We start from the raw sequence: 20,915 nt of genomic DNA on the forward strand, positions 1-20,915 counted from the left end.
TTATCCTCAACTACACTAGCTAAAGCAAAGGCAACCCAAACAATTTTAATGGAAAAAAAAAAAAAAAAAGAGGAAAGGGAAGATCAGACCCTGAGCTCTGATAAATGCTTTGGAAGCTTACACCACCTGTGGACACATCAGGTCTGAGTAACCTCTCTCTGAAGCTACAGAGATGTTTCAGGGAGGGCCAGGAGCTGTGAGAACCACAGTGGTCTACAGTGCAGGTTAAAGAAGCCCCAAGAATTTATTTTATTTTTTTTTTTCAAGCTCAGGAATCAGCATGGAGGAACTGGAGCTGTTCTCTGCTCGTCTTCCCATGGATGGTTCTGAAGGTCTCTGTAGAGTCCAGTTCCCCACAGCCACAGGAGGAGACTCTGGAACAGCTCAGGATCTGCCTTTAGGGCCCATCTCTAATTTACACCAGCAACTGGAAAAGCTGCCCATCGGCTGCGCTGATTTACAGCTCTATTTGTAAAGTAGCAGTCACACAGGGACAGGTCTTGGCCCCTTTTCTCAGACGGGTACACGCATCTCTAAGCTGTCTGGAAGCTCCAGATTTATGCAGAGCCAAGAGTCCTAAAGGACATGGGGTCCTCTTGACTTGGTATACCCTTCCAGCTAGCATTACCTAAAATGTTTTTTTTTTTTTTTTTCTCACTTTCTATTCTCTTTATTGAACTGAATTTCTGTTTATAGTCACATTTTCTTTATATCCCATGCTGTCTGTCACTTGTGTTGAATATGGGCTTTGCACACATGCCAACTAGATTGTTACTTGGCGAGAGTTCACTGGCAAGAGAATTTGCTGCTACGCATAGTAATAGGCATGTTTGGCTAATAGGCTCTTTGTCTGAAAGCCTCTTGCATATTCAGAGCTGCTCATTTGTCACGCTAGCCTGACCTAGGCAACAAATATTAAAAAAGAGTCATAAATTTGCCCTGTTCTTTCTAGAATGCCAACCGAAGTAAGCACTAGCTGTTCATGATGAACTGGTCACCTGCTACCCTAACTTCACAAGCATTGTTCAACCACACTTATTTCTGGAGTAGTCTTCCTGCCCATCACTGATTTTTAGCTTTTGGAAGTGCCTTGCTCCATTCTCTGTGTTCTGGTCGAGTACGTTTATATATTGAAATGGACAGCTCTGATGATGTGGCAGCTTTGGGATGGCAAAGTTGACACCCCAGTAGTTGTGAAGCTGACAGCCTAGAGCCTGCCCTGGGTTTGCAATTAATGGCAGGGAATGTGCCTCACTTGGTGGGCGGTGAGTGTAGCAGGCTGGAAGCACCGTGCTGATCCTCTGTGCTCACCTGGCTGCCGTGCTCCATGGATCGGGCACCAGGCACCTGCCCGACCTGGCCCAGCTTCCCAGCGTGGTACCTCTTCAGCTGCTCTCTGACTTCTAAAGTTGTGATTTCTGTGACTTCTACAGCCAGGAATTTCCTTAGGCATTGGGAAATGGCAAGTGCTGTTAGCGCTGGGACTGACTGGCTGTTGATATAAGATGGTTTCATGTATCCATTGTAACTGTTTTTGTTTGTTTGTTTGTTTTGTTTTGTTTTGTTTTGTTTTGTTTTTGTTTTCTCCCGTGTAAATTATAGATTTTATTGTCCTGGAACTGCTATCTTATTTTTAGCATTTAATAATTATCTAAAGATTGAGAGTCACTTTTTATTTTGAAATAGTTAGACATACTACTTTGTTCTGCCTAGAATTAGCAGACTCGGTGTATAACAAGTCAATTTATTGGCAGAGTAGAAATCAATGGTGTACATACGTAGGACTTTTCCTATTTTAATTAGCCTATACAGGCTACTTTTCAAACAGTAGTCAAAACAGCATGTTGTAATAATACACAAAAGCCTAATTTAAATGGATTGGGTCAGAGATCAACCTTTTCCATTGTTGGTTGTGAATCCCCTAAAAATAAAAACCCCAAAGCCAACAGTGCAGTACAGCTGACAGTCTCACAAAGAAACAAAATCTGCCAAAGTGTATGTTACAGCACCATCTAGCGCCTCTTATCCCTGCAATATAGCAAATTTAATTTTCTGCTTAATTCAGGTATGTAGGTGGAGAGGAGGGAGTGCATTGGCTGCTTCTACATTCTGACAACTTGTTTTCTCTCAGCTGGTGCCGAGTTAGGAGGGAGCGGAGGGATGTAAATGAGCTTTGGCATCTTACATGGCTGGAGGTTTTGCCACTACAGATGCTGGTAGCTCCTCCTCTTTATCCTCTTACCACTCACATAGTTTTTCCTCCTGACAATAGTTGGGAAGAGGACACAGGAGTCCATACGCTGCGTATGGCCCTCAGCAATGCCCAGTGAAATTCTAATTATTGCATTATTGCAAGATTTTAATGTCTTTTTTTTTTTTTTTTTTTTTTTTTTCCCCAGAAAGGTGATTAGTGTCCTCTGACTCAAAACTGCCAACAGCAATTTTGCAATTAGCCTCTAGTCCCAGCCATCAATCGCAAGATACAAAAGAAACAGTAACCTCCACAAGGCCTGGTAGCATGGTATTTACATTTGTTTCTAAATTAACACTCTTATAAACAGCACTCCTATAAAAAAAAAACGAAAATCCATCACAGCTGGCTGTGTGTATCTTTGATAAACAGCTGCTAAAAAGAAAAAAAGCCCTTCATCATACTGAAGTGCTCCAACTTCATCTAAATTACAGTAATTTGGGCTACTCACAGACAGATTGGCACTGACCAGATTAACATACTTTGGCACACACATACACTTGCCCTGATCGAATTCAATAAAATAACTTGGGATTTACACAGTTGCTCTTCAGCCTACAACCTGCTGCTTTCTGTCTTTAACCAGACCCTGGGTTAATGCCGCAGGAAGGATACCAAATAGCTCCTGGTGCTCCCAGTACAAGCTGGGGAGCACAGCACTGGGACGGATTGATGTGTGAGGTTAGTGAACCTCACACTCTTCAAACTACACGCTGGCTTTTGTGATAATAAATTTAAGCAGATATATGTTAAATGTACTTTCTAAGAGGTTTAGGTTAAAAATTTAAAAATTAAGCACATATCAGCATACTTAATAAAATAAACATCCTAATAACAACATGTAATCTGTCAGAAACACAGACCTTAAGAAAAATCTTCACTGTGTCTTCATTATGCCCTTGTAGGAAAGGCTGGTGGATTTTAATAGGTGTGATTTACAGGCAGAGACTAAATTAGAGTTTATGGCCAGTTTATGGTTTTGGATTTAGATTTGAGGTGCTATCGAGAATTAAACATGCTGCACATGAATATAGCTCTTAGCAGTATTAAGGTTAAAAAGAGATGCAGTATCATCCAAACTAAGAATTTTGGGGTTTTGGTCTCAAAATTTCCAGTAGTCATAATTTTATTATGTTATCTATTTAGTTATTTATTCATTTATTTTTTTTTAAAAAGCTCCTTCAGTCATGTGAATTATTTGAGAATCTCAGTAGTCATTAAAAAATAAGTTCTATCCCTCCTAACTGCAGAAACAAGCTTTAAAAAGTGATTGAAATGTACCCGTAAGAATTAAAAAAAAAAAATCAAAATATATTACCATATCAAAAGAAGCCAAAAATATTTAGCATGACTGTTTTTAATCAAACCCTAGGGTTTGTAGAAGAAATGGCTCATAATTATTTAATATTTCAGTTTGCTAGACTGCCATACAGAATGACAACAAAACTATTAGATGTTTTTTATTATGGTTAATGTCATAGCTACAATATCCTGGAATTATGTATATTATACCCAGACGGTGCAGAAAAAAGCCATGGAATCACTGAGAAATTGAGTGTTTGTTTTATTCTTATAAATGCTTTGTGTATCATCATAGGAGTGTTTGTGGTATTCCTCTTTCAGCAGATGTGTTACTGAATCTTGCTCATACGCAGGTCGGTACAGACAACGAGTATTTTTAGATTTCCCACCCATGGCGCTGAGGAGGTCAGCATCCCACTGGAAAACTGGGGAACGACAGCCTGGCCGTGGAGGTGTGATATGGTTTAGTGGGGGACCGGTTGGTGTTAGGTCAGAGGTTGGACTTGGTGATCTTGTAGGTCTCTTCCAACCTAGGTGATTCTGTGTTCCCAGGCCAAGGCTGATCAGCACAGAACGACAATGCTCAGTAGTTAGGTGGAAATGAGTGGCCAGCCCCTAGGTTGGTATGTGTCTGTGCTATTTATCTTTAAAATACGTTTCTCTGAAACACCTTAATTCTCAGAAACGTAGGAGCATGCGGTTGGGAGCATCGCATGGGATGTAGTGATTTGTGAGACCGCAGCAGAGGCCAACAGCAACAAAAAGTAAAACATTTTAACAGAACGGGAGAAGTCCCAGAGGCCTGGTACGATGGTTTTGTTTTTTTAAAGGGAGAAGGCAATGTATAACTGGTGGGACTGGGCAGAACTGGGCAGCAAACCCACTCAGCCTTTTCGTCGCTGTGTCAGCCAGCCCTGCAGGACAGCTGTGACCTGCTCCTGGGGATGATGCCAGCCTCGTGTCAGGACATTTTGCACTTTTAGCTGGAAGCCTGAAGCATTTAGTTTCCGCCGTGCTACAAAACACTGTTTTCATCTTTTATTTTCTGCGTGTGAAACCAATTTTCACCGAAGTTCTCTGAGAGGGAAGGGGCCCGTGTGCATCGCACACGGCGCTGAGGCACTGAGGACGCCAGGAGGCCACTCCACCACCTCGGGCACCCGCAGCGGGGCAGGGACACCCTGGGGGCGGCAGGCAGCCCCTGAGGCCCGGTGCCGCTCCGAGGGACGAGCCGGGGCTCGGCGGGGCTCCCCGAGGGGCACCGGGCACCGCCAGAGGCCGCTGCGCCACCACCGGGGGCTCCGGTGCTGGCCCCGGCTCCTCCTCCTCCTCCTCGCCCTTCTCCTCCTCCTCCGGCGGCGGCGGCTTCCCAGGCTCCTCTCCGGGTAAACAGCGATGGCCGCCGAGGAGGGAGGCGGCGAGCCCCGCAACAACATGGGCAACCACCTGCAGCCGGCGCCCGGTAATGGCCGCTGAGGGGAAAGGGGGAGGCGGCGGGGCCGCTGAGGGGGGCCGGGGGCAGCGGGCGGGGACCGGGCGTGAGGCAGGGCCGGGGCGGGACCGGGGGCAGGGGCAGCGGGGCGACAGCAGGGACGGCGATGAGGGTGTGCAGGACTCCAGCCACCCCGTCCTGTCCTGCCCTGTTCTGTCGTGTCCTGTCCTGTCCTGTCCTGCTGCCCCTGGGCCTGTGGGGTGCGGGAGCTGCTCCTGGGCACGCTGCTGTAGCTCACCATAACATATATGTGAGGCCAGGCAGCAGTGGGAGGTTGTGCAGAGGTTGGCCACACCAGGCAGGGTTCAGAGAAGGGCAAAATCACCTGTTATTGTACATTTTCTGTCGTTTTTATTTATCGACCAAGTCCACCAGTCCGTATTGGAAGAATAGAGGCTCAGACACTGGGCCTTCAGGCATTAGGCAGGTGGTCAGGTGAAAGCACACTGAAAAGGCGTAGTTTCCACCAACGTGGGCAAATGCAGACACTTGACTCTGCAAATTTGGGCCGCTGTAAAACCTAACAAAACTTGAGGAAATCATCCGTCGTTTTAGAAAGCCTCCACTCCGTCTAAATGCTCTGTAATGCCATTAGTAAACATGGAAGCAGGATGTCCTCTGTACCGCACTTGAGGGCAGTGTTGAATTCCACCCCGTGTCCAGGCTTCCTGCAGTATTCGTGCTGGAATTTGCAGAGCAGCCTGGTTTCTCTGTCCTCACACACCGTCATAATTCCTTGTGTAGGTACCCTGTGCATAATAACGTGCATTTTTCAGATTTAGCATATAGGGCCTCCAAACTGACGTGAGCTCATGTTTTGGTTTTGGAAGCAACTCCTCCTAAACAACAAAAAATATTATTTCAGAATAAGCATGCACATAGCTCTAAGTCCTGCTGGTAACCAACGTAGCTGTGGAAGAAAATTGCATGAAAATTGTGCCTTTGGCACTTGCCTTTCTCTTGTTCCAGTGTACTCGAGGTCTCATTAATCATGAAAAAAATCAACAAAAATACGGTTAAATGACAAATATACAGTTCCTTTTGTCTTCCGTCTCCTGTTCCTGTAGTGTGACTGAGTAGGAGAGTGAAGCCGGCGGTGTGTTTTCGACATTCACGTGGTGCTGCTGCAGTAAAATGAGTCATCATTCCTCTCAGCCTTCCAGCTTCCCTCTGCCACCACGCAGCCCTCAGTGTGCGATTTGGGAGAGAACGAGCAGAAGTTTGCAGGACGCGGTTGCTCTCAGATCAATGACTGTTAATTCCCTTTGTGTTCAGAAGAGCAAATGAAACAGCCTCTGTCTAAAAGGCTATTAAAACTGCTAATGATTCATGCAATTTAATGAGTGCGTGTAAAGCAGAATATAATTTTCGGAGGAGATAGCTTCCCTCCCTGCAGCCCACACTGCTGCACCAGAACCACGTAATATTTCTGTTTGATGTAAATACAGTATTGGCTGGATCTGTACCATGCGTGTGTCATGCTATTCCTCCTACAGAGAAGGGTCTGTAAACTGCAAGATCTAAAAAAAAACAAGTGAGATAAAACCAAAACATAACCATCAACTAAACCTTTTGTGAAGAGTAGGTTTAACAAATGTTCCTGAAGGCCAAAGAAGGGAAGTACACGCTCTCCAGAGACAGCTCATCTCTTCATTGTTCTCTCGTCCTCCCACTCAGAAGGAGTAAGATCTAAGTGAGCAAGGGTGCTGGTGTTTCTGAAGGAAGGATCCTTCCTTACAAACCCTACCCCTTCGTATGGTTTGCTTACAGTACATTTCAGATGAGGTAATCGCTCCACCTTTTAAGTTGTCAACACAAATTGCAAAGACAAGCAACTAGACAGCCTGCTGTAAGGACATTTTCCTGCTGACGTATTAGTTTTCAAGATCTAAACGATGTTTTTTTGGCACCGTTGGGATTGTCTTTTACTCAGCAGCTACTGGCGTAACAATCCTGCAGATATGATTTGCAAAGTCTACAACAAATCTAATTTAGACGTGTCCTGGCATATAAATATTATTTATGTTCCAAGTGTCAGGAAATAGGATCAAATAATACAATTACAAATGTGTGTTAATCCCATTATATTTGTTTTGGGTGAGTATTTACAGGCACACATTATATGGTAATACATGGAATGGTCAGTGAAACAGCATTTTAGAAACATTTTTTTTTTGTTATTTTTATTTTTATTTTTTTTAATTTAACATATTTGTATGAATTTTATACAGATGCGCTGGCTATGCGTTTAAATAATAAAACATACTGATAATTTAACTGTCTTGCCCAAAAGTGATTTCAGGATTGATTCCTAGAACTGAGAAGTTACAAGAAAGTAGTAATTTATAAATTCTGTTTGGTATCTTAGGATGTATTTGTAGTCGTAACATTCCCTTCCTTTGTAGTTATCTTTCTTGTGTGTGCCTTCCTGTGTGTGCTGGGTTTTGTGATTGTGTGTGGTACACAGTGAGCAGAGGCTGACAGCAGTGAAAGTGTCTAGAAACATCAGCAAGAGGCTGTGTGAATGTGGAGCTTCAGATTACTTGGAAGTCAGTTGCTTTATGAATAGTTATAGTGTACAGTGTTGTAGCACGGTAAGTGATGTATTCAGCAGCCTGTAAGAAATTAAGTTAGCTGGTGTCCCTGCGTTACAGGCAGAACATGTTAGGAACTGTAACTAAAAGCTACTAGTGAAAAAAAAAAATCTGAACTGACAGAGTTTGGATGATATTAGCTGCCCAAAAAAAGGTTGTTCCTTAGCCTTTCAAAAATAAATTACCTGCTTTTGACCCTTTCTATAGAACAGTGGTTTTGCTGTAACAGCAATAATTTTTCATAGGTTTTACAAATATGCAAGCTGCTTCCCTGTGAAGATGGGCTTTAACCTGGGAATTCTGAATGCGTTTCTATGATTCTCTTGATTTTTCTCCATATCTTAATTTTCATTGATTGATTTGTACATGGTGTTCTGTCTGTGCTTATTAGTAGAGAGTGAGGAAGAGGATGACAATGAAATGGAAGTTGAAGATCAAGATGGTAAAGAAGCCGAAAAGCCTAACATCATTAATTTTGACACCAGTTTGCCAACGTCACATGTGGTATGTCTTTCTCTACGTGTCTTCTGTTAAATGCAGTTTGAAGAAGTTTTGATTGGTTTTGCATAACTGTTGTAAAAGCCTTAGGTTAAAGGCCTGATTTTATTTTATCCTTGTAAGTCAACAAAGCCTGGTGTACTGCTGTCATTTCCTTACTTATTGTTTTCAGTATTTAGGTTCTGATATGGAAGAGTTCCATGGGAGAACGGTGCATGATGACGACAGCTGTCAGGTCATCCCAGTGTTGCCCCACGTGATGGTGATGTTGATTCCTGGACAGACGTTACCTCTTCAGCTTTTTCGCCCTCAAGAGGTTAGCATGGTGCGGAATTTAATTCAGAAAGACAGAACATTTGCTGTTCTTGCATACAGGTAAAATACACGAGTGGGTTTACTGATGGTATGCAGCATGTATTTGTAGCACAGTTACTTTGGATACTTAATCAAAAGCAGATGATTGCATCAGTTTTGTGGTGAATAACTAAGTTGTGATCTGAAATTGTTAGGCGAAAGATGTCTTCCAGTACATCAGGAAGAAGGGTTCATGTGTTACTGGGTTGCTTCATGACAGTATCACGTTTGTATAAGAGGAGCAGAAAGTGTCAAACATTCCTTGTTTGAGCATCCTCTTCATTTCGGTAACTTTGAATGCATTGCCCCATTTTGCTTAAAGAAGCATCCTTGATCTGAAATACAAAAATGAGATCTTGTTTTGACAACTTCATTGTCATAAAGGTGTATTTGCTTGCTTTGTGTACAAACAAGCACAGACAATGGTTTGACAGGAGAGTAGAGAGACATGAGATGTTAGAGAAGTCAAAAAGATAAAGGCTAATATATCCCCAAAGAAGCTGGGAGCATTCCTCCCTCTTCACCCACATTTGCTATGGTTTAGTTATGTAGGAAGTGGGAACAGTTGTTTTTTGGCAAGTTGGTTTAAAGAATTTTGTTGCTTTCAATATTGGCATTTCCAATACAGATACTTTGATGATCCCCATGTTCCCAGATTCTTACCTCTACACCCTTAAGAAAACCAAATTAAATGGTTAAAAAAAAATACTATTAGAAGTTGCTTTTAAAATGGAAAAATAATGGCTGTATTTATTTGAAAGTATTTTACCAAGTTTAGCTTTTTGGTAACAGTAAGTGGTACGACTGTACAGTAATGCAGGTGGATTGTGAAATCTGGATGAACAGTGCTATTTGGAGGGTAGGTAACCTTTTAAATTCTGTTGCTTTTAGTAATGTACGTGAAAGGGAAGCACATTTTGGAACAACGGCAGAAATATATGCCTACAGAGAAGAGCAGGAATATGGAATTGAAACAGTCAAGGTGAAAGCAATAGGAAGACAGAGGTTCAAGGTGCTCGAAATACGAACCCAGTCTGATGGGTAAGAAAATAATATGTTTAATTTTACATAATGCAAATCTTTCACCAAGGCATTTACCATATATTGTAGCCTGTCAGTCACACAACTGACTGATTAGTGTTTTTATGTTTAATTGGTAATTTCTTCAACTGTGTATTTTAGTGTTAGAGCTTTGCTCTAAAATTCTCTAAAGAATATTTGCGTGTATTTTGATGTGGTGTGTGTATGAAAATATCTGTCAGAACGACATTGTTTCAGAAAATTAAGCCAGAAAAAGATGTTGATTTGTCTGCATTATAAGTGGTAAAACTTTCAATATCTCTCACATTTGTGCTTAAACCAAATGTGAAATAAGAAGGTATTCTCCATTATCAGGTATGTGTCTTGTGTTATCTTGTGGAAAGGCTCCCTGATGCCACAGATAAGCCGCCCTGGCACCATAGATACCATTCTTAGGCTTTCAGGACCCTCAGCTGAAGAAACGAAGAATACCTGTTAAACTAGCTATTTCTTACTATCTAGCCCTTTGGTTACAGTTACCAAATTCTGAATTTTACTATTTAAAAAACCCAGTGTTGAACACAAGATGGCAGCACTTGGATAACTGCATCAGCAATGGCATTGTTCAGAATGCTGTATCCAGAAGCAGTTATGATAAAGCGTTTATTAGCTGTTAAAGCATTTTATTTTGATGGTTTCTTATCTACTGACTAGGAAAAAACACTTTTATACAGCATGGCCATAAGTTTCATTCATAAGTCTGAATTTTTAAATGCATGAAATAAAGGAAGTAAGATGAATTTTCTCATCATGGCAAACTCTAGATTTGTTGGAGTCACTTAAATTTATATACAGTTACTCTGCTTTCAAATACTTTCAAATACAGCAGATGCCCTGTGCTTTAAGATACATAGGCATTCCCATTGTATCCCATGGAAAAGGAAGTTAACTGTGAGAGGAAAAAAGCAAAGTACCTTTTGATGAAAAAGTTAGAGCAGTGATTTCCTGGTTTTGTATGCCTGTGCAAAAATATTTGGTAAGCTGCTAGTTCTGATTTTTAAAGTCAAATGAAAAATAGAGATCGAAGTATCTTCAGTGTATTGCTTCTGTCTTCACTTTAGGCATACTAAAGTCCAGTCAGCACAGTGGCTTTAATAATTTAGCAGAGGATGTCTATTTTAGACACATATGTTTGGTTTGCTACAAATATACTGTATGTTCCCTATGGTAATTTGATTTACATTGCTACAGTTTAAAAAAGAAAGAAGAAAACTTGGATGAAATGGATTCTTGCTTGAGTTCTATAGTACCATGTAGTGATAAGCAGTAAAATCAATTTTTGAAACTCTAGTGTATGTGTATATATGTCTTTTTTTCCTTTTATCAGAATCCAGCAGGCTAAAGTACAAATCCTTCCTGAGCGAGTGCTGCCTTCAACAATGTCAGCAGTACAGCTGCAGTCTCTCAGCCGATGCCACATATTTCCTTCTTCAAAACCTACAGCATGGCAGGACCGAGCTTTACGTCAGTGGTGGCAGAAATATCAAAAGGTCAGAAGCTAATTTTTTTTTAAATTACTATGTTTGACAGTATTTTGAAAATGAGTATGAAATTCCATCTGTCTTCAGAAGTGGATGCACGACTGGGACACTAGATGCCAACCTCCTGCTTTTTCACAGGCTGTGTGATTATTTATCAGCTGTTAGCGGCAGGGAAATACATGTTTTGTATGCGTTCTATTTGTTTTTAATTATAGTAGTATTTGATTAATGCTATTAACATAATATTTCATGTAATAATATTACAGTTGTTACTAATTTTTACATAAGCACCTCAAAGAGAATGCTGATTGCTAAAGCGTATAGGTGATGAAGTGTTCATGAAAAAAACAAAAATTAATGTTTTTTTATTCGTAGGCAGGTCAAAGAAACATCTTGATGTTAACAGTCATTGCTGTGGCAATAAAAATAGTGACAGTCAGTGTTGACAGTGCTGTGGGTCTTGTTTTGTACTTACAGTAATGTTTGGCTTTGAAAGTGAGGATGCTTTTATAACTCTTTCTCTGTGGCTGGTTGATAGAGGTAGAAGAGGTTCTTAAAGAGCAGAGGTGACTCTCAAATTCCAACAGTGAAACGGAAGACCTTTGATGTCTAAAACGTAAGAACTTGGTTGTTTGGAATCATAACTACATTTGCTAATTTTGTTTTAAAACCTGCTTCAGTTAGAGAATTGATTTCTGTACCTGCAGTTCCTTATTTACAGAAATTGTGGATCCACTGTAGAAAGATGGCTCTGTTGTTTAACTCAGTCAAATATTCCCACCCAGGCATTGGCTAACAGCTAGGCTGAAGGTCAGAGGTGGTCTGAGCATGCTTTATGGTGCACTTTCACCTTCTTATAAACATTTATCTATCTAAAGTTTTTGTTAAGTTTTGTGCTTAGTAATTTTCTTTCTCAGTTTGCAGCAATATTTCTATACAACAAATTTATTCAGTCCAATTGCACATGCATTTCTAAATATTTTTTTTTAATTATTATTTATCGGTATTTGTTTAACAGACTTCCTGGGATAGATAATATGGAATCAATTTTGTAAATTTAATTTAGAAATTTTCTTAAATTTTGTTATGTTTCCGAAAGTGACACATTAGAAAAAGGTCACAAATCTCTAATTGTTTCATGCAATCTACATACGTTAATGTGTTAGCTAATAGAGGAAGAAAATGGTTTTACACATGAACAATGTGGGTGAACTAGCAGTTCCATATTATTTCCTAAAGCTTTCAGAACTTTATTTGCTTTACTCTATGATTAAAAAGAAAACCAAAACAGTAGAAGAGAAATAATCACTATCAAGATGTTGGTATTGCCATTAGGGAATTAGGCTCTACTTTTACTTCACTGGTACAAATTCTGTCATTGCTTGTTTACAGTATTTTTGCAGCACTGCAGCTGTGACAATACTTGGGAGGGAATTTGCACTAAGATCATAGGGCAGAATTTTCAAGACTCCTAAGTGGCAGATGCCAAACCTAAGCTACAAACTTCTGCATTGCTCAGGGGAATGATAAGGTGTGATTTGTGCTAGAGACATCTGTGCTATTTAAAAGGTGCTAAAATATGCATTTATTCAAGCGAACGTGCGTGCACTTTTACCAGTATACAGCATTTTCCTTTAGAAGTCTGAAATAAAGCATGCTGTCAAAAGGATGGTTTTGCTGCAATCAATTACATTCCTATAATAAGCAGCGTGCTAGCATGTTGTACTAGCAGAGCTGCACCACCAAAGCCTTTCAAGTGTAAACCTGGCTCCTTCTCAGGCACAAAGACCAACTGTCATTAGCAGTCAGTAGGTGTGCACGGTGAGGTTAATGGGACAAGAGCTAGCACTGAGAACATGAGAGAGGATGTGGTGGAACTCTAAACAATTCGCCACTGTTTGCTTGGAGATACTTCTCTCACTGTAGAGAATTCATCAACTAATTAGAGAATTAACTAAGCAAATACCTTTGCACTGCTGGTAATTGGTGGATAACAAATTCAGTTTTGTCAGATGAATGCAGGTAAAACTTAGGGCTTCTTGTCTGCAGGATGTGCGCAGGGTGCACACATGCTGAAGATAATTCAGAGGTGTGAGGTGGCTCTTTATTTTGTTCCACCTTACCTGCTGTTTTTTTGTGTGCAGATGTTTTAGTACACAGTTCAAGTGCACGCATTAGTCGTGTGCAGAGTGAAGTATGATGCAGCTAGCATGGCTAACTCCTGCTAGTAAAATTTTATTTTAAAAAACTAGAAGTCAGTAAAAATAATTACGAGACTTCAGAGTACTTTTTTCTGATGTTCTTGTTTTCTTCCTCCACGTTTGTTTCTTACTCCATAGTCCATTTGGGTATGTAATTTTATTCACAGGAGGCTGCTAGATGGATATTGTGCAATATTTTGTCTTTGGGTGGTAATAATAAAGCTGTTTAATAAATTTTCAGTAGGCTGTCATAAGTATCGATGTTCAGTAAGCGTTTCTGAAAATATTATTTCCATTACAAATAGATACAAGAACAAGAATGGATAGCAATATGTGATTAAGCGTCAAGGCTGCCCAACAGTTTTCTTAGTCAGAAATGGTTCTGCTGTGAGAAGGCATCCTCTGAAACTCCTAACTTGTGTGTTGTTATTTTTAGCTATGTTTTTTAACACATCACTTTTCCACTTTAAAAATATGACCATATATTCTTTGAATTTATAGATATCAGCTTAAGATACCTACTGTGGCCCATTAATCTCCTATGGTGACTAAGGAACAGATGTGCTATCTAATAGTCCTTAAGTTTTTTAACTGTCAAGATTTCAGATAGATGCTGTTTTGAAATGCGTATTTCTCATCAGTAAGCAGTAGAAATACTTCTAATGCTGAGACAGATTTTCTGAGAAAATCCATGTATAGTTTATTTTATATAAAAGTCTTTATACAAAAGTCCTCAGTGCATCTGAGAAGTGTTTTGGAAGCCTCATTTTGAAGTACTGGTTTTGATGGTGATAATAATTTGTTGATAGTCAAAAATGCCTCTGTTTTATTTGTGTGAACAAGAAATGTTGGTAAGATCTGCCAGTGTTTAAAAAATAAATATTTGTGATTTTGGTTTTAGAGGAAGTTTCACTGTGCAAGTTTGACATCTTGGCCCCCCTGGCTTTACTCTTTGTATGACGCTGTAAGTATTACCAAGTAATATCTAATTATTGGATAATATAAAAGTTTTAATTTTGGCTTGTAACTTATGTTTTAAAAAAGGGTACGGCTTTCAGTTTACTGGTAAGAGCGGGAAGGATTTGCCTCTGTATAGTTGTTCCCTGGTGCTAGAGCATGCATCTGGGATGGATAGAAGAGGTTCAGGTTCTTGCTCTTTTGTTGTGGAACAAAAATCTTGATCCTCTGTCCCACATGCCTCAGATGAGTGTCCTAACCAACTTCAGTCACAGGTGTTGGCTTACTTAAAAATATATTTTATAGGTACAATATATGTAATCTTCATTTACTTATGTATATATGTATATTAATACATAAAGTGATTACTGTAAGGGAGGGACAGGTAAGGAGGAGGCCAATTCTGCCTACCCCTGATCTGTTTTATGCATCTCTAGAATTTGAACAGTTGTCTACTTGAGATTTATACCTACCATTGGTTGATTTTTGCCCATTTCCAATCTCCTTTTACACTTAAGTTAAAAATACAGAGGTATGAAGTGTTTATAATTATTGTAAGTCTTAAAAGCTAATGTCCACTAGGGAAAATAGCTTACTCTACATCTTGCTTCCTTTTTTTTTTTTTCTTTTTTTTTTTTTTTTTTAAAGAAAACAGAAATACCTATGTATTTAAATTAGGCTTTTCTTCTAAAAAAAGGAAACCTTGATGGAAAGAGTCAAGAGGCAGCTACATGAATGGGATGAAAATCTTAAAGATGAGTCTCTTCCAACAAATCCAATAGGTATGATGTTCTTCAGCTTATGAATTCAAATTTGAAAAGGAAAAAAAAATCCTAAGAAAATAAGAGTTAGATAATTACTTTCAATTGACAGTCCATTCCTCACTTCCAGTTTCCAGCAAATTTTGATGGCTGATTTTGACAAAAAGATGATAGAACTTTTAAAGGTGTGATCATCTCCAGCTGTTTTGAAAGATGTTCAGTAAAACAAATAGAACTCTGTTGTTCTCCATGGCAGGAAGAATGTGATAATCTTTCTTATGAAAGCATGAGCCAAAAGAATACTAGATTTTAAAAATTACTATGTAAGTCCAAGTGGTCCATCACTGGTGATCTTTAACTATGGATTAGACTAATATGTTAGAAGTAATTTTAGGTGTACGTGATCCAGCTTTAGGGCAGGAGGATATGCTGAGATGACCTCTGAAAGTCCATTATAAACTTAAGTTTTAGCACTCAATCTGTAAGAAGTAGTACACTTTAACTCTTCCTTAAGTTCTAACAGGTCTGATACTTTCTCATTTCTAGATTTTTCTTACAGAGTTGCTGCTTGCCTGCCAATTGATGATGCATTGCGTATACAGTTGCTTAAAATAGGTAGTGCTGTTCAGCGACTCCGGTGTGAATTAGATATTATGAACAGAGTGAGTATTTGTTTTACCTGTTATTTACTTTAAATTGTTCTCTGACACACACACACACACACACAAAGTGACCGTTAGAATCTATAACAAGTAATTCATCTAGAGAGTGAGTTTGCGAGTTTTTATTTTACCTTCACCTTGAAAAGTTGGTTTAAGAAAGAAAATGTTGTTAATTCTAGACTTTATTTGGCAGCAAGAGCCACATTTGCTTTTGTCAGAAATTATTTGAAAACACGCAGCAATTCCTTCACCAAGAGGTGGTGCTAGTAGTCTAGTGTTGTTGGTACCGATCTTCGGAACATCAGAACACCATGTTGCTGTATAACATCCTGCAATCAAGTAGCATTGTGCCATGAAGACCTGAGGATTTTGTAACAAAAGATAAAGTATTGAATACTTCTTTGTAGTATTGAATTATTGAGTATAAATCTTAGACTAAAAGGATTTGGGCAAAAGACAGCTATTGACTTGTTAAGCAACACCTTTTAAAGTTATTTTAAAACTTCTCTTTTCTTATTTTCTTTCCATTCCATGGCCATGTAATGCTCTAAATGTAGGATGTAGTTTTATTTTTACATAGTACGTAGCGTAATAATAACATACTATAAATTATATATTATAATGCAAGTATTTTTCAGTCAAACTCATGTCAAATCCATCTGTTTTAGGAGCAGTGTTTGCTAAAAACATCTTGCAACATTTGCAATAACAGTTCAGATTGCTATTCTCTTTCCAAAGAGAAAACATTTAAGGAGTCATCAGTTAAAATGTAAAAGAGTCATCAATTAGAAGTTTTAACTGTAAACTTGCTTATGTCTGCTAGTGGTAGTTGGAACATTTACTATCCACTTTTTGAATGCAGAGACAAATTAATGTTTCGTTAATGTATGCATATAACAGTGCACCTCCTGAAAATTCATGGTAAAGCGTTCTACTAAGCTGATTTTTAAATGGCTATTTTCCTGGTAATGTCAGCAATTAATTGCTTGTTCTGCTTTATAGAAATTATAGGAGAGAAATTGCTCTGTCATAATCTTTAAGAAAAAGATCAATGCATCTTACATATTTGTCTTGAGAAATTCAAAATCATTGATCTACAGTATTCGCAAATTTTAGTAGAATTTAATGATTGCATTCATCTTGATGATTGTGTTCGTCTTCCTTTTGTGTTATATATTAAAAGAGCAAAGTTTCTTTGTTTCTAAGTTAGATTTTAAAGACCTTAGCAAGTTGACTTGCTTATTGTGAAGTCAGATTAGTCAGATCCTCTTTTTATTTTAAAAAGCAAGTGTATAAAGATTTTTTTTATCTTTTGTATAACAATTAACATTTACCATAAGTATCGAAAATGCCTATACATTTTTATCCTTTGGTATAAAGAGAAAATGTAAGTGATTCCTGCCCGGATAAACAAAGGAATCGGTACAAAGCCTATTATGGGGGAAGGGGAGAGAAATTTTATTATTTGCCAGTGTGATGACAAGTATCTGGAAATGAATGAAATTACCATGTTGGTTTTTCTTTTCAAGTGTACATCTCTTTGTTGTAAGCAATGCCAAGATACAGAAATAACAACCAAGAATGAAATATTCAGGTGAGTTTATTGCTCTTAATCTTTGTGAGGTTCTTGATCAGAAACATTGGCACAGCAAAACACATTTTGCCGGGGTATGTCTTAAAACTAATGTGTTTTCCACAGCTCTAATAAAATTTAAGTAAATATTTATAGGGAATTTTCTTTATAAAACAAACCAGGTTATTTGAGCTTTTTTAATAAAAAGTTAGTAAATTCAAACATCACCATGTATATTGTAACACAAGGCCTTTCACAGGAACTTCTTATATCACCTAGTCCTGCATCTTGCCACGTACACTCAGTGGTGAGTTTTGAACTGCAAAACTCTGCGTATAAAATTTGGGACCTCATGAAATAATAGGACAAAAAATACTTTCCTGGCACTTCATTTTGACTTTCTGTATGCCAAAAACTTGAGCAGCAGATTAAAATGCGCTAATTGTGTGGCACAGATAGGATCCCAGGACGTTGTTGTGTAAGCAAATTACCCCTGTATGTTGTTAAGCATTGTGATACCTCCCTCATTTAAAGAACATAGGGTTTAAGCCTAATAACTGTACTACACCCCCACTGTATATTCGACCTATACAATATCTTCCATGTTAAACAATGATAAGACTGTACGTTTTCCAAATGATTGGTACTTCTGGCAGTCTTGTCATTGTTTTCATCTTGGATAACTAATGTCTGTCCATCACCTATGATAATATGAAGGTTAAAAGATGCCTGGGTGTAAGAACGTAAGACTCCCCGCAGTTTTCCTTTGTCAGTGTGAAAAGAAGCTGATGCGATAATTAAAACCCATTTCTTATCTTCCAATTAAATGATGGATTCCAGAAGTGACAATTCCTGCTGTGTTGACATGATGTACTTTGACAGAAGAATGATGAGATGTTAGTGTAATGAATGCACATTTTTGCTGACTTTTAAAGTTCGATTTAAGAGTAGCAATATAGATGCTACTTGTTTTTATTGGAAGCTGTTACTCAGTAGAGGCAAGTAAAATAAACTATGAGTCTGTCGTGCTTTTTTTTTTTTTTTTTTTTACAACTACTGAGCTGTACTTTTTTGAGGGAAACATTAATAACAACCTTAAGTGGGGGAGTTGCATAACAACATCCTGTCAGCTATCCTCTTAATAACTTGTCTTCCTTAGCAATAACTTGTCCTCCTCAGCTGGGCAAGATGCAGCTGAATATTTTAATCTCTACTTGGGATAATATCTTTTTAACTACCTTTACTAAAGTAGAGACTTTTAACTGGATAACAGGAGTATGTTAAGGTAGTCCCTTCCCTCGGCCTGCCAGCAGTGCCGGGCCTAAGGCACCCCAGGGCACAGCCGTCCCTCCTGACTGCCAGGGCACACTCCTGACTCGTATTCAAGTTGTTGTCAACAGCACTTCCTAAAGATGATTTCCTATGATCTGCAAACTCTGTATGCTTTTGAGTCCCACATGAGATCATTTACAAAACCATTGAAAAGAAGTGGCCCCAAAATGGAGCCCTGAGGAACCCCACTAGTGTCTGGTCACCAGCCTGAAGTAACTTCACAATACTTGTTTGCTTGCTATTTTACATAACTATTTGCTTTCAGTTTTTAATAACATAATTAAAGGCAGATTTTTTTTCCACAGACTGATGTAGTTCTTTTGCTATGCAAAATAGTTTTAACCATCATTGGCTGTTTTTCATCTGTTTACATCTGAGAGCTTTTTTTTTTTCTTTCATGAACTTTGTCTAAATTCTTAATTGTCTGTTGTAGTTTGTCCTTATGTGGACCCATGGCAGCGTATGTGAATCCTCACGGATACATCCACGAAACCCTTACTGTATATAAAGCCTGCAACTTGAATCTCAGTGGACGACCATCAACAGAACACAGCTGGTTTCCTGGGTAATACAATTAAAAGAAAATTTATGTCACACCTCTCTGGTAGGAATTATTTTGCCTAGATATGCACGCTTCAGGCACACATTCAAAACTTTCAATATTTAACCTCTCAGCGGCAGCTGAAATGTCAAAATATATTTGAGTTACAGTTTCACAAAAACATTATTTATAGTTCCACAAAAATACTTGTTACAGCTTCACCAAATCACTTTTCTGTGTGGCCCTTTCTGTACTGCAATGTCAGAAATCGTTCTTTTGTCCCTTTGGCTATTGTGTGTCTAAAGCAGCATAAAATATTACGTTGCTGTATTTCTAGCCAGTCCAAGGTTCTTGACTAATGCATGCACTCATTAACTCTTGCATTTTTTTAAATTTCATTTATTTTCTGGACTGTCACATAACACTGAGTAATGACTTGGAGGGCAGGTGGCATATCTATCATAAGAATTGCATGCTTCAAGATTCTCTGAGAAAAACTTTTAGCTTATAGTATCTGGAGTTAATTTTTCTCATCCTTACCTGTTTTCTTGGTTCTTTTCTTCTCTGGTTTTGAAATATTCACGTTCTGACTTTTGAAGCTGTTAAAGAAAAATCTGTCTGGAAAATGTGGTTCCTTTTTAATTTATCTTCTGTGCAAAAATCACTTTTATTTCAGTTAAGTGAATTACTCTCCAAGAACCACTTTCTGACTCTTTTTTTATGGCACACAGCATTTCATTATATTGTTGAAATGCTGTGCTACTAAAATACTTCAGTTACTTTCTATACTTGAAGGCTGATTTATTTTTTATTTTTTACGATTTGCAGGGTTTTAGATGAGAGCTGGATACCTTGATTCCCTAAGATTCTTTGAAAATCCAGCTTCAAACTATTATTCTCTGTTCACTTCTGTAAGTGAACTGTGCTCTAGTATTTTGAAAGTGTCTTTTCTTTACACGTTAGCATCAACCTTTTCTTTTGTTTTTGATAGGTATGCGTGGACTATAGCCCAGTGCAGAATCTGTGGGAACCACATGGGATGGAAGTTCACAGCTACCAAAAAGGATATGTCACCTCAAAAATTCTGGGGATTGACACGGTCTGCTCTCCTGCCTCGGATTCCAGAAACAGATGATGAATCGGGCCAAGATAGATCACCGTTACTCTGCCTGTAATCTAGTAACCTGCTTTTGGAGGTGAACAGGCAGTGCTCTGTCTTTTAGATGCATCTGCTCAGTTCTGCATCTGATGCTTACTTAACCTTAAAACAGAATAAAAAACGACCCCCCCCAAAAAAAAAAAAAAGCACACACCAAACAAGCAGGCTCACTACGTTTGGATTTGGTGTGCATCCACATTACTGTTGCTTCAGCCACCCTGACAACTGAAGGTTGAATCTTTAAAATGGCGGCTGGGGAGAGAAGGTGGTATGAGACACCAAGAGATCACTTCGATTCGTCTGGACAGAGTTGACTGAACTTTCTACTTCTGTGTATAATTTCAGAAATGTTTACTGCTATCAATCTACAGTGAAAGAAGGAGACAAAAACTAAGATTGCAATTAAACAGAGTATAATTTATGCAATATATGATGGTAGATACCAGTTACTGCGGAGTATTTCCCGTAATATACTTCAGTGTTTTTGATGAGAATCCCTGTTTCTAACTATGTGGAATACTTCCAATTTTATGCTTGTGCTGTTTCTCAATTATTAACTGAATAACCATAAAAAAGAGTACAAGGCTGAAGCATGTATTTTGACTGATACTGTGTTGGAAATGTTAGTGGCAGTATGTAACTGGCTGAAGCAAGAGCTGCCTGCAGCTAGAACAAGC

The 20,915-nt window shown here is 38.7% G+C and overlaps 1 protein-coding gene across 3 annotated transcripts; it reads left to right on the plus strand.

The window, feature by feature from the left end:
* The first annotated feature begins 4,753 nt into the window (after nucleotides 1-4,753).
* On the plus strand, nucleotides 4,754-20,384 carry CRBN (cereblon). Of its 3 annotated transcripts, none has more exons than XM_027467533.3 (11): nucleotides 4,754-5,015; nucleotides 8,034-8,143; nucleotides 8,310-8,512; nucleotides 9,383-9,532; nucleotides 10,899-11,061; nucleotides 14,155-14,217; nucleotides 14,908-14,992; nucleotides 15,518-15,633; nucleotides 17,163-17,227; nucleotides 18,972-19,103; nucleotides 20,071-20,384. In XM_027467533.3, the coding sequence occupies exons 1-11, from the start codon at nucleotides 4,949-4,951 to the stop codon at nucleotides 20,252-20,254; spliced, it is 1,338 nt and encodes a 445-aa protein (XP_027323334.1). In that variant the 5' UTR covers nucleotides 4,754-4,948; the 3' UTR covers nucleotides 20,255-20,384. The 3 variants fall into 3 exon arrangements, with proteins under 3 accessions (XP_027323334.1, XP_027323333.1, XP_038041896.1); XM_027467532.3 differs by having other exon boundaries at nucleotides 4,767-5,015; nucleotides 8,031-8,143; XM_038185968.2 differs by lacking the exon at nucleotides 4,754-5,015 and having other exon boundaries at nucleotides 8,031-8,143; nucleotides 8,317-8,512.
* Nucleotides 20,385-20,915: the final 531 nt, after the last annotated feature.

The sequence above is a fragment of the Anas platyrhynchos genome, chromosome 13, assembly GCF_047663525.1.
Source record: "Anas platyrhynchos isolate ZD024472 breed Pekin duck chromosome 13, IASCAAS_PekinDuck_T2T, whole genome shotgun sequence".
Lineage (NCBI taxonomy): Eukaryota > Metazoa > Chordata > Aves > Anseriformes > Anatidae > Anas > Anas platyrhynchos.